Source organism: Nyctibius grandis, chromosome 6 (assembly GCF_013368605.1).
Source record: "Nyctibius grandis isolate bNycGra1 chromosome 6, bNycGra1.pri, whole genome shotgun sequence".
Classification (NCBI taxonomy): domain Eukaryota; kingdom Metazoa; phylum Chordata; class Aves; order Nyctibiiformes; family Nyctibiidae; genus Nyctibius; species Nyctibius grandis.
The window spans coordinates 3,278,347-3,301,830 of NC_090663.1; the positions used below are offsets into that span (position 1 = coordinate 3,278,347).

A 23,484-nucleotide genomic window follows, 5' to 3' on the forward strand; every position below is an offset into this window, starting at 1 on the left:
GGCCGGGCAGCCGCCTCGCATCACTGGGCAGCTCTCCTGTCAATCTCTTCCCAGGGGAAAGCCATAGGCCAGCGGTGCCGCATATCGGCCCGCCCCCTCTGGCGCGTTAATCCCCGCCCCGTACCGACCTCGCGCATTCGATTGGGTGGCCGCGCTTGTCACTAACGGCGCCCGAGCGCGGGGGGCGGGCCTAGCGCCCCGCTGCCGTCCAATCTCTGTCTCCCATTGGCGAAGCCGCCTGTCGCTCCGTGCGGCGGAGGGCGCGGATTGGGGGGAATCACCACACGGCCTATCCCGCCCCCTCGGGGCCGGGGGCGCGCGCGCCGCGCGGGGGGCTGTGTGACGCAGGCGCGCTGGCGGCGGTGGCTGCGGCGGTGGCGGCCGTGAGCAGCGCGGCGCGGCGGGGCGGGCGGTCCATGGGGCCGGGCCGCGCTGCGGATGGAGCCGCTGCGTAACGGCGGCGGCGCGGAGGAGAAGCCGCGGGGGCGGCGGGGGGGCGCGGCGGCGGACGCCGGACCTCCGCGGCCGCGGAGCAGCGGCGCGGCGGCGGGCGTTGACAGCGCGGCGGGGCCGCAGCCCCGCGAACGGGGCGGCTCCGTCAGCCGGCTGCGGCGGGACTCGCTCCGCAAGAACCGCCCGCGTGAGTGCGGCGGTGGCGGGGGAGGGGGGGGCGGGCGGTGGGGTCTGCGGCGGGGGCGGGGCTTGGGAGGGAGGGGCGGGCCCGTGGGTGGAGCTGAAAGGGCGGCGGGGCGGGGTGGGGGTGGGGGTTATGGTAATGAGCGGGGCGGGGCTATGGCGGGAGGGGCGGGGTCAGGAGAGGTGGGGGGAAAGGGGCTCCTTAATGGGGGGGGGCAATGGGGCAGGGGGTGAGCAGCAGTGGGATGAGGTGGGGGGGATGTGGGGACACTGGGCCAGCATGGTGGGGTGGTGACATAGGCCCAGCGTGGCCAGTGTGGGGCTAGCACAGTGGGGCGGTCACATGGGCCCAGTGGGGCCAGCACAGCGGGGCGCTGACATGGGGGCCAGTGTGGAGCCAGTATGGTGGGGCGGGTACATGGGGACAGCGTGGCCAGTGTGGGGCCAGCAGAGTGGGGCGGTGACATGGGGACAGCACAGCCAGTGTGGGGCCAGCACAGTGGGGCAGTGACATGGGGACAGCGTGGCCAGTGTGGGGCCAGCACGGTGGGGCGGTGACATGGGCCCAGCGTGACCAGTGTGGGGCTAGCACAGTGGGGTGGTGACATGGGCCCAGTGTGGGGCCAGCACAGTGGGGTGGGGACATGGGGCCAGCATGGCCAGTGTGGGGCCAGCACAGTGGGGCAGTGACATGGGGCCAGCATGGCCAGTGTGGGGCCAGCACAGTGGGGTGGTGACATGGGGACAGCGTGACCAGTGTGGGGCCAGCATGGTGGGGTGGTGACATGGGGCCAGCACAGCCAGTGTGGGGCTAGCACAGTGGGGTGGTGACATGGGCCCAGCACGGCCAGTGTGGGGCCAGCACGGTGGGGTGGTGACATGGGGCCAGCGTGGCCAGTGTGGGGCCAGCACAGTGGGGTGGTGACATGGGAACAGCACGGCCAGTGTGGGGCCAGCACGGTGTGGCGGTGACATGGGGACAGCGTGGCCAGTGTGGGGCCAGCACGGTGGGGACATGGTGGGACAGTGACACGGGCTCAGCGGGTTGGGCTGGAGGATGGGACAAGCTGAGCTCTGGGAGATGGAGGGTGAGAGGGTGCCCGGCCCGGTGGGGCAGGAGGCAGCGGTTGGGGCTGTGGCGGGTGCTGCGGTGCCCGAGTTGAGGACCTGGGACCGGAGAGGGAAGGTCACTGGTGAGGACACAGAGGGTGAGGAGACAGCAGGACAGCTGGAGGGGCCGGGGCAGCCAGAGCGGGGGGTGAAGGCTGTGTGGCTGCCCGGGTAACGGGTGGAAGAGAAGCGGTGGAGAGCAGAGGGAATGGTGTAAATGTGGGGGGGGGAGAACCCTGCAGGGTTGGCAGGGGCCGGGCACAGGCCGAACCGGGCTTTGTAAGGACAAAACCATCCCTGGAGCCACGTTTTTAAACGCCGTATCAGGAACGGTCCGTGGAGCGAGTTAGGTGCAAAATGGATGGCAGCCTTCATTTTGGGAGCAGCGGGCAGGTGGCTGGGGCTTCTTCAGCCACATTCGAAGGGGAACCAGGGGGTTATTTCTTCACTCGCGCTGGAGTCCTTCCTCTGGGAAGGAAATTGCCGTAACCTGAAAATGAAAGAGCATCACCATAGTTCCCTGTTACCTGCGCAGCTCTTAGAAGGACATCAGGGAGTGAGTCTGGGCTGAAAACAGGAGTCAGAATTGTCGTGTGTGGCAACGCTGAGACGTCATTGTCACTGTATTAATGTGAAGTTTTAAGTAGCGTTCTTTCTCTTTTATTGGTGGCTGAAAAGAAAAGGAAGCTTCTCTTTTGCCCTGTCTTAGTGTGAAAAATTGGAATTACATCTCAAAAGGCTTTGGAAGATGTTTGCTGAGCCGGAGGCTGCTTGAGTTACTGATTTCAGTGCTCGTGTGGCGTCGGCGTGGCTGTGCCGACCTGTGTTCCCGTTCGTTTCCAGATCGTGCTACGTTACAGGCGGGATCCTGCACCGGGAAATGATGGTGGAGTTAAATCAGTAAAGTAACTGTGGGGTTTTCTGCTCACCTGGGAATTAATAGGATGAAAGAGAGATTTAGTAGAGGGGTGTAACGACGCTCGCAGCGGTGAGCATCCTTGTGATACAGATGCAGCAAAACCAGCTCTGTGTGTGAAAGTCCCCTCGTGTGGCTGTCGGCGTGAGGAAATCAGAGCAAAACATAGCGATGGGAGCTGTGGGGTTGTTAATTAGAGACATGCTGGTTAATAGGTTGCAGCCAGTGGTCAGGAAATGAAGGAGGTCTCTGGTATGAAAATCAGGGTGGACTTCGTTGGAGCTGTACATGAGGGGATTATGCTTTCCTGCCTTGCTCAAGGGCAGTTTCTGTGTCTTCTAGGGAAAATTTAGGTTAAAGTTGGGCATCGAGGCTCTGGTTTGCTGAGGTGAAGTTCACTGAAGAGACTGGCGTGGGATGCTTTTGGGAAAACGTGTTCCAGCAGCTTCCAGGACAGGGTTTGGATCCAGGCTGGAAGGTCAGCGTAGGGCGAGTTGGGTTTACAGCGTAGCCTGTCTTTCCTAAAGGATTTTTGTGATAACTGGAAGAGAAACGTGCTCGAGCGAGTACATCCCGTAATAGGGACAGCGTCTGATGTCAGAGTAAATTACGTTTTGAAGTTAAAATGCTCAATCCCACCTTAAGGAACGTTAGGAGCAAGCCTGAGTGAGAGCAAACCGCGTGATGGGCGTCCGATCAAAACCCGTCCTGCTTCAGCTGCCACTTTGCTGCTGGTATGTGGCAAACGAGCTGGGTGACCTTGAGGCTTGTCTTGCTGCCTGGGCTGGCAGATGCCCTGGCAGATGAGCCCTGCTTCCCCAGGAACGAAAGGATTTCAGCGGGCTGCGCTTCAGGCTCGTGATCTTTCTTCTCCCCTCGGCGTCCGTCCGTACCGGTAACGTGCAGCGAGGGCTGTTTCACTGCAGAGCTCAGGGACAGTCGGAGATGGAGGGGAATTGGATAGATCTGGGATAACCTGCCCTGCAGCAGTACCAGCACGTCCGTGCCTTTCTGCATCTCGGGCTGGTAGATGTTTCTGGGTGCGCTTCGTAGGAACCGAAGGGCTTTATCGCTGTGATGCCACAGGTAAAAGGAGACGTCAGGGATGCTGTTGCCCTCGGAAGGGAGTGAGAAGTATCTGTGAAAATGATGTGAAGCAGAGATTTGTTGAAGTTCCTGGCTGCTCTGGAGTGTGATGTTGGTGGGGTGCGAAGGGGAGCTTGACGGGGTTATTACAGGCAGAAATGATAATGTAGAAAAAGCTTTATCAGCTCCAGAGACAACACAGAAGAATTCCTTTCTGGCAATGAATTATCGGTGCCATTATTGGAATCTGCACTTACAAACTGGACTGGAAATACCCCGGGTGAGGAAAGAGGGTATTCACATTCCCACTTACATTTACTTTGCTGTACCTGTGGGATGCCCATGGCTTGCCGTGGGTAGGGTTAAGCACCAGGCATAAACCCGACGATGACCAGATCATCATGAGCAGGGGAATATTTTATTGTAATGAATCTTCCTCACGATAAGAGAAATAGGTCAGCGATTCAGTTCAGCTTCTCCCCTTCCCCCCCCTCCTCCTCCTGTGCTGCTGCTCCTGCCTGAAAACCTGGTTTCCTTGACAGAGATGGGGTTAGGTTATTTCCCTGGGTAACAAAAATATTCTGTAGCCTGTTTGTTAGTTCTCTGAAAAAAAAAAAAAAGCTTCTTTTGATGCTTTTGCCAGGCATCATCTGCAATATTTTACTGTTTGACAAAAGGGGAGGGGAAGAAAGTTGCATAAAGTCTATTTGTATTGTAGGGTATTCATGAATTCAAGGGGAGCATCCTGCAAATAGTTCCTAAAAATGTGTGCATGTGTGGTTTACAAAAAAAAAAGGATGTCCTCATCCATTCTGTAGCCCTTTCAACTGGAATTTTTTCTTTTTTTTAAAGTTTTAGTATTTTCTGTCAACATCATGCAAAGACATAATGTACACGCTGCTTTAAATTCTCAGTAGACACAGAATGCAAGCAGAGGTACAAATACCATTTTGGCAGCAGTATCAAATTCAAGCTTTGATTTTTAAATACCTTTTAAGGTTTTGGAATTGAGTACGAAATGTGAATTCCTCCTAGCAGAGCCCATTTTCAGGGTATGTAGACTTAGTGTCACTTTATATTAAACGCTGATGAATATATTTTTTTTTTCCCCTTGTGGTATAACACTATTAAAATATAACGTTGAATATTTTCTACTAAGCATAGAGATGCTGTCCTACGCCCAACTAAATCGTCAGTCTTCCTTGCTCCTCCGCAGGCTTAATCTTTTTAGCGTCTGCTCTAATTGGCTCATAACTTAAGGATCAGGCTGAAATACAACTTGAGCTGCTTGTGGTATGAAGAAAATCCACCGTGGACATCTTTAATTACGTTGCCTCTTTCATCTCAGCACTTCTGCAGCTTTCAAAATAAGTCTGTTGAGGTGTTTTTATTTATATAGTGTCCAATTTTATAAAGTAATTTACATAAGAAATAAAGATATTATATTTTTCTTACCCCAGAGAGCTCACAGGCTAACTCTAAAGGGGATTTGGAGATGAAAGGAGGGTGGCAGCTCCTGCGGTGGGAACACAGAGTATCCTTGAGCTCTTCTGTGTGTGAGTTACTTAGTACGAGCTGTAAGCCCTCAACTTTGCAGACTCATCTTTTGCTTGTTGTTGCGTATCCATAGATCTGCCCCTTAGAAGAAAGTTTATTTTTAAGAATCATAGAATGGTCTGGGTTGGAAGGGACCTTAAAGAGCATCTAGTTCCAACTGTATGTAAATTGTGTGTATGAAAACGTGTGTATAGAGCTGCTTTGTAAAAGCATCTGTACGAAGGGAAAACAGCGCTTTGTCAGGCCAAAAGATGAAGAATTTTTTTCTCGGAGAAAAATTTGCTTTAAAGATGTTTTACAGCTTCTGTTGCAGTTTGTCGTGTTAGGGAAACGAGTGAAAATAAGGCTGGTCGTTGTGTGCCTGATCTGCTGAGTGCTGCCGCAGTCTTGCCAGTCCCTTAAGTCACCTTCTTTGTACCCCTGTGACTTTTCACGCTGAAATACCGTTGTGTTTATTTCTTGTCTTCATATTTAAGAGTGGGGTCAGTGGCTGCCATCGTGCTAACAAAGTAATGTAGAGAATTTCTTTAAGGAAAAAGGCTTTGAATGGAGAGCAGTTCTGGCTTTGAGAAGAGGATTTCCTGCCTTTCTTGTCAAAGTCCAAATACTCAGGGAGAGACTAAACGCTTCCCGGAGGGCGCTGGGCAGGAGCAGAGCCCGGAGGTTCGCACCGCGATGCTCTTCCCGTGCTCTGCTTCCAGGTTTCTCACCCTCCCCGTCGTTCTCTGGCTGGTGAGCACTGGGGAAGGAGAGACATGCGAGGCTTTTTCCCAGCACAGAGGGCTCCAGGTAGCAGCAGGGAGGTGGTGAAGAGAGGCAGCGTTTGCATCTTCTGCCTTGGCCGTTGGAGCTGGCGTCTTCTTGTGCTGCTTATTTCAGCAGAACCTTCTGAGGGAGAAGAATCAGCCTCTGGGCTGCCCAAAGGCCCCGGGATGCCACCGCTTCTCACGCTGCTCTAGATCTGCCATCTTCTGCTGCAGCTCTCTTGGAAAAAAATGCTGTAGAGGCTTACAAGGGAGAGATCGTTGGAGGGCTTTCAACCGCGCTGTAGATGCTGGGAAAGATCAGTGTTTTAAGAGAAATCTCGCTAGCAGATGGCGATTGATGGCGTTCATCCAAGAGAGCTTCCTCCTTCCTCCCTTTGATGGATTTTTCTAGTTCTCAGATACGGAGGAGCTCTCGCTGCCCTGCGTGTTCGTGTTGGCTCACTTCCTGCAAGTGTAAGGAAAAAATATATGGTTCTCCACGTCGTTGAAATAATTTCCTCCTCTTGTTTGTGTGCCACACCCCTTTCCTACAAAAATGGGTTTATAGGGGAAGCTTTATCCATGCCCCAGATTGAGTGCTCTGCACAGGTTTTACTGCACAGAAAATCCTTTACGGTGTGGTGAAGAATACTTAACGCTTCTTCCTTGGATTCTTAACCTGTGGCTGGGGGGTGTATAATGAGATCCATAATTAAGAATCATTTGGTTGAAGTTAATTACCTTAATAGGCTATCTTTTAGAATGTGTCCCTGGGGACGTACTGAAGGTATAGCCGAGCTGCTGGCAGATGGAGAGCACCAGCTGCTCCGTGCAGAGGCTTTCTACAGCTGGTGCTGCGCGGGGGTGCGGAGCCAGCTCCGGTCCGAGGCCGTGTCCCAGCACGGGGGGGCTGGATGCTCTTTTTGGGGCCAGTGCTGAGTTAAGACTAGTAAGCCCGGAGCCCAGCCTGACTGCAGTTACACCAAGCTCTGCAGGCATCATTCCTCTTTCCCCGTTAGCCCTGTCTTCTGACGTGCTGGACAATGGATACCTGAATCAGGTTGGAAGAGCCCTCTGGGATCATCGAGTCCAACCATTGCCCTGACACCACCATCTCAACTAGACCATGGCACTAAGGGCCATGTCCAGCCTTTTCTTAAACACTTCCAGAGATGGTGACTCCACCACCTCCCTGGGCAGCCCCTTCCAGTGTCTGATGACCCTTGCTGAGAAGAAATGCTTCCTAATGTCCAACCTGAACCTCCCCTGGCGAAGCTTGAGGCTGTGTCCTCTTGTCCTATCGCTAGGTGCCTGGGAGAAGAGGCCGACTCCCACTCCACTACAACCTCCCTTCAGGTAGTTGTAGACTGCACTAAGGTCACCTCTGAGCCTCCTCTTCTCCAGGCAAAAAAACTGGCATGGTTTAACCCCATGCTTGATGTTCTGTGAGTTCAGTAGCAGCTCTAACACCCCCCGAATAAAAAGTAAATATATAGATACTAAAAAATTGAAGGTCTTGAGGGCACTGAGAGTGAGCTGGGGTGAAGTTTCTAAGGAGCTGCTGTCTTTTATTGTCATTAGGAAAGCTTCCTAAACCGATGGACCAAGTTGGTGATTCTCATGCCCTAAAGTCTGGAAGGTTTGTGTCCCTGAATGGAGGAGTTTGGTGGATGAATTTCACAGGTGACTTTAAAATGAGCTAGTGTTATTCTGCTGAACTGATGCCCGTGCTGCCAGCTGAGCGTCTCCTCTGATGTGGAAGCTTGTGCCGAAGCAGCCTGCGAGGCGTTTTCGGTTCAGCGGGGCACCGTGCCTGCGTTTTTGGATGCTGCTTTTTTCTGCTCCACCTCAACAAGGGCATCTCCGAGACCCCACCTTGCGTCTCTCCCCGCCTCTCTCCCCTTGTGTAGCCTGGCAAAGCGAGGCTGGGGAGACGATCGCTGTCTCTAAATCCGAAGGTGGGGATGCTTTAAAAAAAAAAAGCACAGAAAAAATGTTGTGTGTCCTGACAGGAACAAATCTATTCCAGCAACCAAAGGAGGTTTCCCAACACCGGGAGAGGAGGTTTCTGGGACCAGTCCCTTCATCAGAGCAGAGATGACAAAGCAGCCGAGTGCTTTTAAGAGTGGGAAGTTTGTGAAAAGGGAGTCCGGGACGTCAGCGACCACGGCAGACGGGAGAAGACTTGGCTGAGGAACGTGGAAGCCTCTTCCTGTTCCTTTCCTTGCGTAGAGCTCGCTGGTTTTCCAACAGAGTTTAAGCAGTGTTGCAAAGCACAGTGAACGTGGGGAAACTGGTTTTAGTGATCCTATACATGAACTGGGTATTTCAATAGGGTGGTGTTTACCAGTTCCAGTCCCTGGAGGGACTGGAGCAGAGCAGAAGGCTCTGGTTTGGCTGCCAATGCCCTATTTCTACCTGTGTGACATTGATGGTATTTTTATTGCTGCTTCTCTCACTAGCAGGGCATGATCCTTGTTCAGAGCGTTTTTCTGTGGTAATTAGTTGATAAATGAAGGACATTGATTCAAAGAAGGACAAAACACTTCGGGGGGGGGGCCTATTCTGCCATTAATATGGGGACTGCTGACTTGTGGATGTATATGGCAGATTGGAGATGGCTTTAATGTGGCATCAGGTGGGCCTGTGTACAGGTTTGTAGGTTTAAGGTGTTCGGGAAGAGCAGGTGAGTGAAGGAATGACATCATGGTTTGAGTTGGAAGGGACCTTAAAGATCATCTAGTTCCAACCCCCTGCCACGGGCAGGGACACCTTCCACCAGACCAGGGTGCTCCAAGCCCCATCCAACCTGGCCTTGAACACTGCCAGGGAGGGGGCAGCCACAGCTTCTCTGGGCAACCTGGGCCAGGGTCTCACCACCCTCACAGCAAAGAATTTCTTCCTCAGATCTCATCTCAATCTCCCCTCTTTCAGTTTAAAACCGTTCCCCCTCATCCTGTCACTCCATGCCCTTGTAAAAAGTCCCTCTCCCGCTTTCCTGTAGCCCCTTCAGGTACTGGAAGGTGCTAGAAGGTCTCCCCGGGGCCTTCTCTTCTCCAGGCTGAACAGCCCCAGCTCTCTCAGCCTGTCTCCAGAGCAGAGGTGCTCCAGCCCTCTGAGCATCTTCGTGGCCTCCTCTGGACTCGCTCCAACAGCTCTGTGTCCTTCTGATGTTGGGGGCCCCAGAGCTGGACGCAGCACTGCAGGGGGGGTCTCCCGAGAGCGGAGCAGAGGGGCAGAATCCCCTCCCTTGCCCTGCTGGCCACGCTGCTGGGGATGCAGCCCAGGACACGGGTGGCTTCTGGGCTGCAAGTGCACATTGCCGGCTCATGTAGAAGTGCAGAAGTAGAGCATCCATATCCCTGTTGGAGTGGTTGTGGTCTCTGACTCGGGTTTGCGGGCAGGGAAAGATGCAGCAGCTCAGCTGCTGTTGCCACACTCCTCCACAATAAGACCCTTTCTTTTGGGGGCACAGAAATCCTGGAGTTTGTCCTGCCTTTCCCTCCACTTGTACTCTGGGGTCTCGCACTCCCCTTCCCATGAGGGTGCTCCTCCTGGTCTGGTGTCCCCAGGGATATGGTTCTCCTGACGTTACGTCATGAAGCCCAGGCAGCCAACATTCCTCTCTTGAGAAGGAACTTCACTGCTTCATTTTTTGTGAAGCACTTCAGTAAGGTTTTCGTGAGGGAGCCTTGAAGTAAGACACATACGCTAAACTTTTCTCCAAATAAAGGCTGCCCAGGGAGGGGGAAGTCTCCTTCTCTGGAGATATTCAAACCCGCCTGGACGTGACCCTGTGCAACGTGCTGTGGGTGACCCTGCTTTGGCAGGGGGTTGGACTGGATGATCTCCAGAGGGCCCTTCCCACCCCAACCAGGCTGGGATTCTGTAAAGCACGTGGTAGACTTTCCATCCTGAAATGCTGATGGAGTTTGCAGCTCTGAATTGTTGAGTACAGAATGAGAAATTGTCACGAAAAAAGGCCTTGAATTGCTCCTGCTTTCTCTCTGCGTTGGACTGTGATTCAAATTTCTCTCTCTCATTCATGAAGGGTTATTTTTATGTCTGTTGTTGTTTGAAGTAAATGCATTAGAAATAGCGATTGAGATTTGGATGTGCCTCTTAAAATAGGGTTTGTATCTTCTTTCCAGATTTCTTTTCGTGATGGTTGGAGGTGGCCTCTATTTAAATATATAAAGATAACTCAGTGATTTAAAAATAATGTGGGTGACTGGTGGCTGTAGCAGCTCCTGGGGAGCTGGGATGCTCTGAAAGGGCCTGTCTTACCTTCGCTCCGTCCAGCGACCAAGTTAACCCACCGAGGAGAGGACACATCGTCCTCAAACACGCACTTGCCGCTCTTGTTGCTTTTCAGAGATCGTTTTCTTTAGGAGCGAGTTCCCCTCGTGCCCCTGAGTTGTTTTCTTTGCTCTTCAGCTTTCTGAAGTGCTGCAGATAAGCAACTGTGTTTCGCAAAGTAACAGTAACACGTTGGAGTGAGTCCAGAGGAGGGCGACCAAGCTGGTGAAGGGTCTGGAGGGTCTGACCTCCGAGGAACGGCTGAGGGAGCTGGGGGTGTTTAGCCTGGAGAAGAGGAGGCTCAGAGGTGACCTTAGTGCAGTCTACAACTACCTGAAGGGAGGTTGTAGTGGAGTGGGAGTCGGCCTCTTCTCCCAGGCAACTAGCGCTAGGACAAGAGGACACAGCCTCAAGCTTCGCCAGGGGAGGTTCAGGTTGGACATTAGGAAGCATTTCTTCTCAGCAAGGGTCATTAGCCATTGGAAGGGGCTGCCCAGGGAGGTGCTGGAGTCACCATCTCTGGAGGTGTTTAAGAAAAGCCTGGACATGGCACTTAGTGCCATGGTCTAGTTGACAGGGTGGTGTCAGGGCAACGGTTGGACTCGATGATCCCAGAGGTCTCTTCCAACCTGATTGATTCTGTGATTCTGTGATCCTGCCTGTCTCTGACATGTAAGAATTTTACTAAAACCCGAGATCCTTCTTTCCAGAGGAGCGTCGGTGACATCTGTGTTGCATTCCCATTTATTTTCTAAACATTCCTTTTTTTTTCTCCTTTTGGAAAAACCGTACGGGTTTATCCTGCTGCCGTAAGCCATAACATGTGGCTGCGTTTTTCTCTACTCTGGAGCCCGTGTATCTCGTTAGCTCTAGCCTATCCTTTAGCTCATTAATAGTAATATTAATCTGTTCCAGTTCTCAGCTCTAATCGCAGATTCCATCTGATCAGGGTTTTCTCTTGATCTTTTCCCAGAAGCTCATTATCTCATACAGCTGTAAATGTTGCTGGGCCTGACACTAATGCATATTTTGTACCATGGGGGAATTTGACTAATAAAATAATCCAATTAGACATTTGTTTTTGTCTCCCTGGGGCATCTTAGATTACTTGTCTACCTCAGTTATGTGTTGTAATTAGTTAACGTTTGTACATCCCTTTGATGTAAAAGCACCGGTATTATCCTTGGCTCTGGCTCCAAATCAGAACTTTGTAAAAGAAATAGGTGGGGATTAAAATCACAGCAGTATCTAGCGGGTGTGCGGGTACTGTCAGACCTGCGGGGTGGGGGTGTGAGTGTGCCGAGGATCGCGTGTCGGACTGCGGGAGCTCCTGAACACAGGGTGTATCAAAGCAGGAGCAAAGGCCACGTACAGAGGAGCCTCAGCCACACCTGTGAAAGACAGACCAGACAGCTCAGAACTGTGTCCAGTTGTGGGCCCCGCACTTCAAGAAAGATGTTGAGGTGTTGGAGCGAGTCCAGAGGAGGGCGACCAAGCTGGTGAAGGGTCTGGAGGGTCTGACCTACGAGGAACGGCTGAGGGAGCTGGGGGTGTTTAGCCTGGAGAAGAGGAGGCTCCGAGGTGACCTTATTGCAGTCTACAACTACCTAAAGGGAGGTTGTAGTGAAGTGGGAGTCGGCCTCTTCTCCCAGGCAACTAGCAATAGGACAAGAGGACACAGCCTCAAGCTTGGCCAGGGGAGGTTCAGGTTGGACATTAGGAAGCATTTCTTCTCAGCAAGGGTCATTAGCCATTGGAAGGGGCTGCCCAGGGAGGTGGTGGAGTCACCATCTCTGGAGGTGTTTAAGAAAAGACTGGACATGGCCCTTAGTGCCATGGTCTAGTTGCCATGGTGGTGTCAGGGCAATGGTTGGACTCGGTGATCCCAGAGGGCTCTTCCAACCTGACTGATTCTGTGATTCTGTGCTGACATTTGTTGTTGTGTTTTCCACTTTAGAAGTGAATAGCTCAAACGAGCCTTCACGTGGAGGCCCTAGAGAATTGCATGATTTAATTCAGTTTATAACTGTTTTGCTGGTGCTATGACAGTATCATAACCTGTTTCTTTTTCTTTTTTTTCCCCTCCTCTCTTTAGTCTTCCCTTGGTTTGGCTTGGATATCGGAGGGACCTTGGTCAAACTGGTTTATTTTGAACCAAAGGACATCACCGCTGAAGAGGAGGAGGAAGAAGTGGAAAATCTCAAAAGCATCCGCAAATACCTGATGTCAAATGTAGCCTACGGCTCTACAGGCATTCGGGATGTGCACCTTGAGCTAAAGAACCTTACCCTGTGTGGACGTAAAGGCAATCTGCACTTTATACGCTTTCCTACTCATGACATGCCTGCTTTTATTCAAATGGGAAGCGAAAAACACTTCTCGAGCCTCCATACTACCTTATGTGCCACGGGAGGTGGAGCGTACAAATTTGAGCAGGACTTTCGCACAGTATGCATTTTTGGCTTCTATACGAGTAGGATCTGGTAGTGACATTTTTTTTTGTAAAGCTTAAAACTAGAAAACTTCCTTTGCAGACTCTCAAACTTCTCTAAATCTGAGCTTTGGAAGAGTGTACCTAACTCCAGTTAAACTTGGTTCAGGGAACAGCATGTGGAGTCCAGTTCACATCTCCAAATTAGGATAGTTCCTTTCCTGAAAGCGCATGTAACATTCTTGTAACTCTAAAATTAGTCACTAACTTCCCTGGCGTGGGCTCTTACAAGGCTTTCTCTGTTTTCTTAATCTCTGCTTATGCTGATCTCACTCTTGTGGGTTTTTTTTTCTCATTGCTGTCTTTCACATGCTTAATATTTGTGTTATTGTTCCTTTGCTCGTGTGGTTTCATTTCTAACGCCCATGTGAGCGAGCTGGTTGAGGTTCTGTCAGATGTGGTGGTGAATTGACTGGGAGGAGGTTGGTAGCTGGAATTTGACATCATCAAACAGCTTCATTACAAGTTTGCTTCTTGTTCATAGGTGAAAAATATGTGTGATAAATGCTTTGTTTAACCAGGGCTTGAAAAAATGCACCAAATAAAGAGGCTTTTTGTGCAGTTGAGGCAGTGACATGAGGGGAAAACAATTTCATCACTTCCTCTGTTTTCTGGGTGGTTTTTTGGCTGTGGGTTGGTTTGGGTGGGTTTCTTTTTGGTCCAACAGTTAAGTCCCTTCTCATTTTTCTTTGTTTTTCGTGCTGATGTAGAGTCAGAGCCCAAATCAGGCCCATGAAGGTTGATTGGATTCTCTTGGCATCCAGCTGTGGATCCAGTTGTTCGTCTCCTCCCTCTCCCACGTCTGCACGTGTTAGGGACAGGGGAGTTAGCAGTCCATGTGCGTGGAGAGGGGTGGAGCCCCCCTGGGATCTGTACTTCGCTCAGCCACCACGGGGAGCAGTGGAAATAGCTGAATTTAGCTGGCAGGGAATGCATTTTTCTAGCCCTGAGCATAAACACTTCAGATCCTTAGCTGCTTCTTGCATATTCTTCTTTTTTTTTGTCTTTTTTTCCCCCCCCAGATGGGTGACCTTCAGCTTTGTAAGCTAGATGAACTCGACTGCCTTATTAAAGGAGTTTTGTACATCGATTACGTTGGTTTCAATGGACATTCAGAGTGCTACTACTTTGAAAACCCGACAGATGCTGAAAGATGCCAGAAGCTCCCGTTCAACTTGGAGAACCCGTATCCTCTCCTTCTGGTGAACATTGGCTCAGGGGTCAGCATTTTGGCTGTGTATTCCAAAGAAAACTATAAACGGGTCACGGGCACCAGGTGAGTGCTGGGGGGGTGTTAATGGGGTTTTATTTTAGGGTCTGGAATGCATTTCTGATTGTTGACGACATTTTCAGGGACAAGCTGCATTAAAGGTAGTGATTTGAGTGAGCTCCTGCTTTTACTGCAGTCCCTCATCAAAGATCCTTCTTGGAAGAGAGAATCTGAATTTAATGTTTGGGTTTCTTTACTGCCACCGGTCTCTTTAATTCCTATAGCAGGGCAACTGAAAAAACAGCTTCTGAACTGTTTTATTTGCCATCGGAGAGATCCCATAGTTGGGGAATATCCCAGATATAATGATCATGTTAGAGATTTGCATCCTGACTTCCAAAAGTTACCTTATTTTGGTGGCAGGCACGGCAGTAATTCCCCACGCTGGACTGCTGCAGCTACACTTCTTGAAGCTGTGGCTCTTGTTGCCAGGCAAAGCCAAAGAGCTCTGTGGCTTTAAGCTGTCCTGAATTTCCTGAAAGTTAGCCATAATCATAAAAAAAAACCCACAGTACAGATCTTACTCTTATTATACATCATTATTGGCATGTGTGCATGGTAAAGTGAACAGGACATCGTTTTTTCCCCTCAGTTTTGAACAGCTGTGCCCTGATACTCCAGTTATCCCTCAGGACTAAGATTGATTTTAAGATTGAGTGCTGGGAAGGAGGTGGATATTGTAGAATAGGAAAATTAATTTCTCATTTAGAAACATGCCCTCTGCAGAGGGCTGTGCAGGTTTGGGATTCCCTACAGGCTGTCAGTTACTTGAAAGTAACAGATTTAAAGAAAAACTGCTGCTCTTCCAAGGTTGCTCTCACTGAAGAGAGAAGAAGCTGAAGGAATGGGACGACCTGAGCCAGCTCAGATACGAGGCAATCCCAGCTTCCAGACGAACGAGCTGTTTTTTTCTCTGTCTTCAGAAGCAGGTGACTTTCATTTTGCTTTGTGTTGCAGCCTTGGAGGAGGAACTTTTTTTGGTCTCTGCTGCCTTCTTACCGGTTGCTCCACCTTTGAAGAGGCCCTAGAGATGGCGTCTCGTGGAGACAGTACCAAAGTGGACAAACTAGTGCGGGACATCTACGGAGGAGACTACGAGCGATTCGGATTGCCAGGCTGGGCTGTAGCATCCAGGTAATGACTTGACTGATTTTTATTTTCGCTGGAGATTCTGCAAGGATGAATAACTGGATTTATGTGTCTTAGGAGAGCAACCGTGTTCTGTTTTACTAGATCTAAATTACTGATAGCAACGCTCTTTAAAGTTAGAGATAAATACTTGAAGGTGAATCGCTTTGGTTAAATTAGCAGTTCTCATTTTCTCCGGGTATTCTGATGCAAATAGACCTTTAACCCCAAAATTGTCTTCACAGCTTTGGAAACATGATGAGCAAGGAGAAGCGGGAATCTGTCAGCAAAGAGGACCTCGCGAAGGCTACTTTGATAACCATCACTAACAACATCGGCTCCATAGCACGGATGTGTGCACTCAATGAGGTATTAAGGGGAAATCTGTGTCATTGCTTCCTATCGGAAGCATCACGAGTGCTGCTGTCACGCAGTGTTTCTCCCTCCCTTCATACGCTTCTGTAGGTGCACGTTGATACTCGTCTTTTTGGATGTTCAGTCAGCTGTAATCCGCTCGGTTTGGATTCTTCAGTAGACTTTGTCCTTACTCGTCTGTGTAGTTTGAGCCCAGATCATTGTGCTGTGAACTGAATCACAGAATCACAGGATGGTTGGGGTTGGAAGGGACCTCTGGAGATCATCTAGTCCAACCCCCTGCCAAAGCAGGGTCACCCACAGCACATTGCACAGGGTCGTGTCCAGGCGGGTTTTGAATATCTCCAGAGAAGGAGACTCCCCACCCTCCCTGGGCAGCCTGTGCCAGGGCTCTGGCACCCTCACAGTAAAGAAGTTCCTCCTCATATTCAGATGGAACTTCCCATGTTTCAGTTTATGCCCGTTGACCCTTATCGTGTCACTGGGCACCACTGAGAAGAGTCTGGTCCCCTCCTCTTGACACCCACCCCTAAGGTATTTGTAAGCATTGACAAGATCCCCCCTCAGTCTGCTCTTCTCCAAGCTGAACAGCCCCAGCTCCCTCAGCCTCTCATAAGAGAGATGCTCCAGTCCAGATCATCTCCGTACCCCTCCACTGGACTCTCCCCAGTAGTTCCTTATCTTTCTTGAACTGGGGGGCCCAGAACTGGACGCAGTTCTCCAGGTGTGGCCCTACCAGGGCGGTGTAGAGGGGGAAAAACTGCAGAGCTGTGAATGAATTAGGGGTTGGCGGTTGCTCTCGTTAGGTCCTCTGCTTGGTCAGGAGTTAAACACCTTCTCTGCCGTGGTTTGAGGAATGGTAGCTGTGCGATCAGCTACAGCTCCTGGGGCGGCTGAGAGAGAAGGGAAGGTGGGGCGGAGGTGGAGGGGCGTAGAGGCTGGATTCCTTTCCGGTGCTGTTTTTACGAGTTGCTCTTGATTCCTTGGTCAGGCCCCACCGCTTCCACGGCTGTTCCTGTATCTTTGTGCTTTCAGCTTCTTTACAGTGCTGCCTTGTTGCATTCATGTCAAGCAGCATTGTACAGGGCTATGAAAGACCAGAGACATGCTCTGCGCTCCATTCCCACCCTGCTCCTGTGGGATGAGCTCACGGGGCGAAGCGTCCTCCTGGCGCCGTTGGCAGATGCTCACCATTGACCTTCTTTTACTGCTGAAGCTGGGCGAGACATGTTGTAAACCATCTTGCCCACAGTCCATCTGCTGAGTCCTCGCTCTGGAGTACACAGCTGAATGTAAAGAGGATGCTGAATAGTTGGGGGAAAGCATTAATGAAGGTGGGGATGGAAGGAAAATCCGTAGAAGGATGTGAGAGAAGGAGCAGGTGGGACTTGATCCTGGTTCCTCGGTAAGAGGAGGAACTGAAAATTATTTTCTTGTTGGACAAGAAAGCTTCAGAGTTCATCACTTGGCTCAGGACTATTCTGGGATTGAGAAGTTTGGCTGGAAATCTGATTTAAATCCAAACTATCAGCACTTGTTTTGTCTTTTCCTTTCTTTCAGAGTTTTGTTGGTTATGGATTTCTAATTTTTGTTCTTTTTTTCTATTCAGATTAACAGCAGAGAGCCAGTCAGCTTTTTAAATGATGAGTCAGAGGCTGGGGTTTGGGGAAGAGAGGGGAGATGGCACTTGATGATCAGTGTTCCTAGACAGTATAAGGATCTCACAGCAAAAAATCAACCATTCTGTCCAAGTTCCTGAGCTAGAAGGGCTGTAGTGAGACCTGTGGATTTCTGGGTGGTGCCAAGAGTGTGAAAAAGAGCCTGTCTTAATGTGATCTGGCTGGTGCTGCTTCCTGAGAGAACTGTGCGTGTTTGTAATGTTCTGCAGGTCCTGCCCGACCCTTTCAGCAGTCACTTAATTCATAGAATCATTTTGGTTGGGAAGGACCTTTAAGATCATCGAGTCCAACCGTTAACCCAGCACTGCCAAGCCCACCACTAACCCATGTCCCTCAGCACCACATCTACACGGCTTTTAAATCCCTCCAGGGGTGGGGACTCCATCACTGCCCTGGGCAGCCTGTGCCAGTGCTTGACAACCCTTTCCATGAAGAAATTGTCCCTGATCTCCAACCTAAACCTCCCCTGGCACAACTTGAGGCCGTTTCCTCTCGTCCTGTCGCTTGTTACCTGGGAGCAGAGACCGACCCCCCCTCGCTACACCCTCCTTTCAGGCAGTTGTAGGGAGCGAGAAGGTCTCCCCTCAGCCTCCTTTTCTCAAGACTAAACCCCGCCCAGGTCCCTCAGCCGCTCCTCATCACACTTGTGCTCCAGACCCTTCACCAGCTCCGTTGCCCTTCTCTGGACTCGCTCCAGCACCTCAAGGTCTTTCCTGTAGCGAGGGGCCCAGAACTGCACCCAGGATTCGAGGTGTGGCCTCACCAGTGCTGAGTACAGTTCTTTTCTCTTGCCGTAGCCCCTGGCCCCTCCTGGTGCCATTCCTGACCATCTCAGTGCACCCTGCCTGATCTCACCTTGCTCTCTTGAATCTTCTCTCCCTGCTGCCAGCCCCTAGGCTGACTCGGTGTCATCTCTTGCTTGCCAATCGGCTCTTTGGGGTCTGGTTTAAAATCCTAAGTTCAGGAAGCTGCAAGGGGATTGTAGCTCTCCTCTCTGCAGCCCTCGTCCCCACTCCCCGGGGCAGTCACGCTCCTTCCCTGCCAGGAGCAGCCCTTCGGGGTGATGCAGTTTCTCTGGATCTGGTGGCTTTAGCGTCGGCTGGTGATTTCCCTCTGATTTCAGCTGGTTTTTCATCAGATCTTGCTGGAAAATGTATTTGAAAAGCTGCATATGGCATTTTTAAAAGGCACTATAAGTAACTTTTTTCTTTTTACTCTAAGGTGGGGTTGCAGTTCATCATCGCTAACTGAAAATGGGGTTCAGCCTTAATGTTCAATTGTTTTTTTTTCCTTAATCCTTGCAGAACATTAATCGAGTGGTGTTTGTTGGCAATTTCCTTCGGATCAACACAATCTCGATGAGGCTTCTGGCGTACGCTCTGGACTACTGGTCAAAGGGACAGTTAAAAGCACTTTTCTTGGAACATGAGGTGAAATTTTAAATGGATTTTTTTTTTTGTCTCGTGTCAAAATTCACATCCTTTGTGAAACATCCGCGTGGGCTCTGTAGCTGTTGGTGTTACACACGGTGCAGCAGGTTCCCAGTGCTTTGTTACTACAGCTGCAGTGTCCAGCGTAAGGTCACACAAACCATGTGTATTGTTCCAGTAACTAATAGAAGACTTGTTTACTACCAAGCTCACCTTGCTCGTGAACTTTCTTTTAAGACTAGTGGCAGTATCACAGAATCACAGAATCAGTCAGGTTGGAAGAGACCTCTGGGATCATCGAGTCCAACCATTGTCCTGACACCACCCTGGCAACTAGACCATGGCACTAAGGGCCATGTCCAGGCTTTTCTTAAACACCTCCAGAGATGGTGACTCCACCACCTCCCTGGGCAGCCCATTCCAATGTCTAATAACCCTTTCTGTAAAGAAATTCTTCCTGATGTCCAACCTGAACCTCCCCTGGCGAAGCTTGAGGCTGTGTCCTCTTGTCCTATCGCTAGTTGCCAACTAGTGCTAGTGGCCAACTCCCACTTCTCTACAGCCTCCCTTCAGGTAGTTGTAGACTGCAATAAGGTCACCTCTGAGCCTCCTCTTCTCCAGGCTAAACACCCCCAGCTCCCTCAGCCGTTCCTCGGAGGTCAGACCCTCCAGACCCTTCCCCAGCTTGGTCGCCCTCCTCTGGACTCACTCCAACACCTCAACATCTTTCTTGCAGTGCGGGGCCCAGAACTGGACACAGGATTCAAGGTGCGGCCTCACCAGTGCTGAGTACAGAGGGACGATCACTTCCCCAGACCGGCTGGCTACACTGTTCCTAATAGAGGCCAGGATGCCATTGGCCTTCTTGGCCACCTGGGCACACTGCTGGCTCATGTTCAGCCGGCTGTCGATCAGCACCCCCAGGGCTCTTTCCACCGGGCCGCTTTCTAACCACCCTTCCCCCAGCCTGTAGAGCTGCGTGGGGTTGTTGTGGCCCAAGTGTAAGACCCGGCACTTGTTCTTGTTGAACCTCATGCCGTTGGTCTCGGCCCATCTATCTAACCTGTCCAGATCCCTCTGTAGGGCCTTCCTACTCTCCAGCAGATCGACACTGCCACCCAGCTTGGTGTCATCTGCAAATTCACTGAGGGTGCACTCAATCCCTACGTCTAGATCATCTATAAAGATATTGAACAGCACCGGCCCCAGAACTGAGCCCTGGGGAACACCGCTAGTGACCGGCCGCCAGTTGGACTTTGCCCCATTCACCACCACTCTCTGGGCTCGGCCATCCAGCCAGTTTTTAACCCATCGAAGAGTCCTCCCATCCAAGCCCCGGGCAGCCAGTTTGTCTAGGAGGATGCTGTGGGAGACAATGGTGAATGCCTCACTGAAGTCTAGACAGACGACAGCCACAGCCCTGCCCAGAGATGACTCTGTGCAGCTCTGCTTTCCCACGTAGCAATCCTGGTTAGAATCTCTCTTGTAACGTACCTACCTATAGTTATTTCTTCCCACCACCTTCCATACGTCATTAAAACCACACCGTACATGTAATATTCTTGTATCAGTTGTGTGTCATCATGTAAATTTTTAATAGATCTTCCTGTCTGCTCTTCAGGGTTACTTCGGGGCAGTCGGTGCTCTGCTGGGGCTCCTGGATTCAGCCTGACTCCGTGTGGATTCTGGACGTTGGACCTCCGAAGCCGGGGCGCTTCCTGGGTCGCTGAGCCCACGTTTTGCTTCCAAGCATCCGTTCGCTGGCTATTAAACTCCTTGTGGGTCAGAAAAGGGGAGGACCGTTGTGTTTCTGTCCGTAAGGAGTTGAAACCAATCGTCAATGACAAGGCAGGTTTGTTCTCAGAAGGTGTGTGTAAGCCAATATTTGTAGGGTGTGTAGTCGCTGCCATCAAACAGCCCTTTTTACGTCTCTTCTACGTGTTTGACGGCGGTGACAGAATAGAAGCTGTGCGCTCTGCTCCCTCCATCGAGCTTCCTTTGAGTGCTCAACGCCTGCCCAGGTCACAGAGTCCAGCTGCAGCGTTCTGTGTCCCACAAACCAAAGGCCTCGTGGTCACGTTACGCTGTAAATTGGAAAAGGGAAAGAACCTGGCACGTAAAAACCCCGCGGACCCCTTGTCTCCTCGGAGCCGTGCAGCTGTCGGTGACGCTTTGGTTCTGTATCGTGGTGTCTCCTCTGTATGTACAGATCATTAGGGGCAAAAGGGAAAGCACAAATCCTTGGGTACCCTAAAACTGCCAGGGCTGGTTCCTGTTTCAGCCTCTAACACTTCTGCACAGACCGCAGGCGTCTGTGGGTGCCGGCGTTGTGAGGGCTGTCTGCCAGCCCTGGAGCTCGGGGTCTGTGAGAAGTTTGAAGATGAAATAGTGGGGGTTGGTTGTTTTCTGTGTTGTAAAACTTGGCTGCATATATCTATACCAAAGAGAAGACTTGTTCACTTGGGATCTTCTCTGTGATGTTCTGTTTTCTGTTTATTAATTGTGAAACCAGTAGCTTCCGGGCGAACTTCTCCTTCCCCCGTGCGTGCTGTACTCCTGTTTTCTCTGTGCGTGCCGTCTTGCGTGCAGCCTGCAGGCTGGGGGGGCTGCGCTTGGGAACCCCTGAAGATCTCAGGATGTGGATTTAGGAATGGCTTATTGCACCCTGAATAAATCCTCTCGCCAAACAACAGCGATGCTCACGGTGGACAGCGGCTTGAAAAAGCAAAGCGGCGTGCAGCGGGTTTGGGACCTGACCCGCCTTCCTCGTGTCCCGCTCTGCGTTCAGTGTTAACGTGGTACTTTCAGAGGTGGGGGCTTTGAGCAGGATCATACGGAATCACAATGTGCTTTGGGTTGGGAGGGACCTTCAAACATCATCTAGTCCAACCCCCTGCCACGGGCAGGGACACCTTCCACCAGAGCAGGTTGCTCCAAGCCCCATCCAACCTGGCCTTGAACACGGCCAGGGAGGGGGCAGCCACAGCTGCTCTGGGCAGCCTGTTTGGCATCTGTTGCATCTGAGACCTCATGAAATCACACATAAAATACCCTAAATTGGTACATTAAACACAATTCCACTTCCAAAGTGCTGATGGGAGGTTTTCTCGACTTCACTCTCTCTCCCATATAAAATGTCACACACAGCAGGTCACCTGCTGCCAGGTCACCCCCCCTCAGCCAAATCTCAGGCCCTGGTTTGACTGATGGAAAAGAAACAGAACCACACTTGGGCTTTGCGAGAGGTCCTTGTGCCCAGGCCCTGCTTCGCTCCTTGGTGTGACACCTTGGTGCTGCGCTGGGCTGCTGTGGGCTTAGCCATCAGGTTTAATTAGTCCTGGGGGGGTCTGACCCCACTGGTGTGGGGAGGGTCTACAAACCTCCTCTGAAGCCTTGTCAGACACAGAAGAGGGGCTGGGTTTCCTTAATAGCCCGTGGGAGCTGGTGACCAACGGAAGAAGCTCCCTTGAAATGGTTTTGGTCGCAGAGCGACGCTATGGAGAGCTGAGAAGTTCCCCCAGCAACCCTGGCTGACACGAAGTGGGTGGGTGCCAGGCTGGTGGCCCTGGGAGCAGCATCCCCCCAGTTTCCCTCTGTCCATTCTGCACCCTTGTGTCTGTAACTCCTTTTTCTGTGGATTTGGAGTAGATCCTGCGTGGCCTGATGGCCAACACCAAAGTCCCTGATGTATTGTGTGCAATTTTTTTTTTGTAAATTGTTTTTTTTTCTTCTTGTAATAAAATATTACAGTTATTTTTATATACTTGAAACTTCTCCTTTGCTTCTTGTCTCATTCTTCGTAGCTACAGAGCCAAGGGATGAACGTTGATCTGAATGAGCGTCAAGAACATGCTGATGAAATGGCTGCAAACGAGCCCTTGCAGTTGGGTTTAGGAGCTTATTAAAAATAACTCTTGGCAATCCTTAATTACTCTTCACTCCCTGCACGTTCTGGTCTCTGGAAATCCATCAGATGCATTTCAAAGTGTGTTAGTGGAGGGGGGTTGGAAATCTGAAAATTCAGTATTTTCTTGTTGCTGGTGGTGAGGATCCCTTCTTGATGCACCTTCTCGATGCTTGGTCCCCCCAGGCTAGTAACATCCTTAACCAGACACCTTAAAACCAGGCTTCTAAACCCGGCCTGACTAAAACCTGAAGGGTAGCACAGGTCTGCGCTTCCCAGAGCGGGTGGGTTTGGGCACGACTGGGCTCGGGTCTGGGCTTATCTTTGCAGCTTGGCTTCAGAGTCCCGAGGCTTCCCGAGGGATGGTGGCAGCAGGGTCCCAGGGATGGTCCCAGGGATGGTCCCAGGGTAAGTCAAGTCCAGCGAGGGGAGTTTCCAGCATCGTTCCAGGGCAAATTGCAGCGTGATGAAAGACTTTGGTGGTGGCAGGGGATGATGGGCACTTCGGAGGCCCTTTGGCTGTTGATGTATGGGTGATACGGGTTGGATGGGCGGTGGCAGCGAGGCCCCTCTCCAGAGCAGGAGCCGTGGGGTGGAAGTAACAAAAATAATGGTGGTTTGTGTGTCTTGGCGCTAGGTCCCGACTGGCTGGGCCGGAGCCTCGGCTGCTTTGTCCCACCAGCGGGACCCTTCACCCAGCGCAGCTCTTCACGACTGGCTGGAGCTTCCAGGAGATGACTGGGAGGGCAGCGAGCAGGTCACACCTTGCAGTACCTTCTGGAGAAGGTGAAGCAGAACATCTCCTGGTGGGACCTGTCCCCAGCGCCCGGCTCTGGGGGTGCAGCCAGCACTAGAGG

At 51.3% G+C, this 23,484-nt stretch overlaps 1 protein-coding gene across 3 annotated transcripts; it reads left to right on the top strand.

The window, feature by feature from the left end:
• Positions 1 to 438: 438 nt before the first annotated feature.
• On the top strand, positions 439 to 22,497 carry PANK2 (pantothenate kinase 2). 3 transcript variants are annotated; one of them, XM_068404003.1, is made up of 7 exons: positions 439 to 640; positions 12,446 to 12,798; positions 13,864 to 14,117; positions 15,069 to 15,245; positions 15,485 to 15,608; positions 18,598 to 18,723; positions 20,345 to 22,497. In XM_068404003.1, the coding sequence occupies exons 1-7, from the start codon at positions 439 to 441 to the stop codon at positions 20,393 to 20,395; spliced, it is 1,287 nt and encodes a 428-aa protein (XP_068260104.1). In that variant the 3' UTR covers positions 20,396 to 22,497. The 3 variants fall into 3 exon arrangements, with proteins under 3 accessions (XP_068260104.1, XP_068260106.1, XP_068260105.1); XM_068404005.1 differs by lacking the exon at positions 439 to 640 and having other exon boundaries at positions 12,566 to 12,655; XM_068404004.1 differs by lacking the exon at positions 439 to 640 and having other exon boundaries at positions 12,709 to 12,833.
• The last annotated feature ends 987 nt before the right edge of the window (positions 22,498 to 23,484 follow it).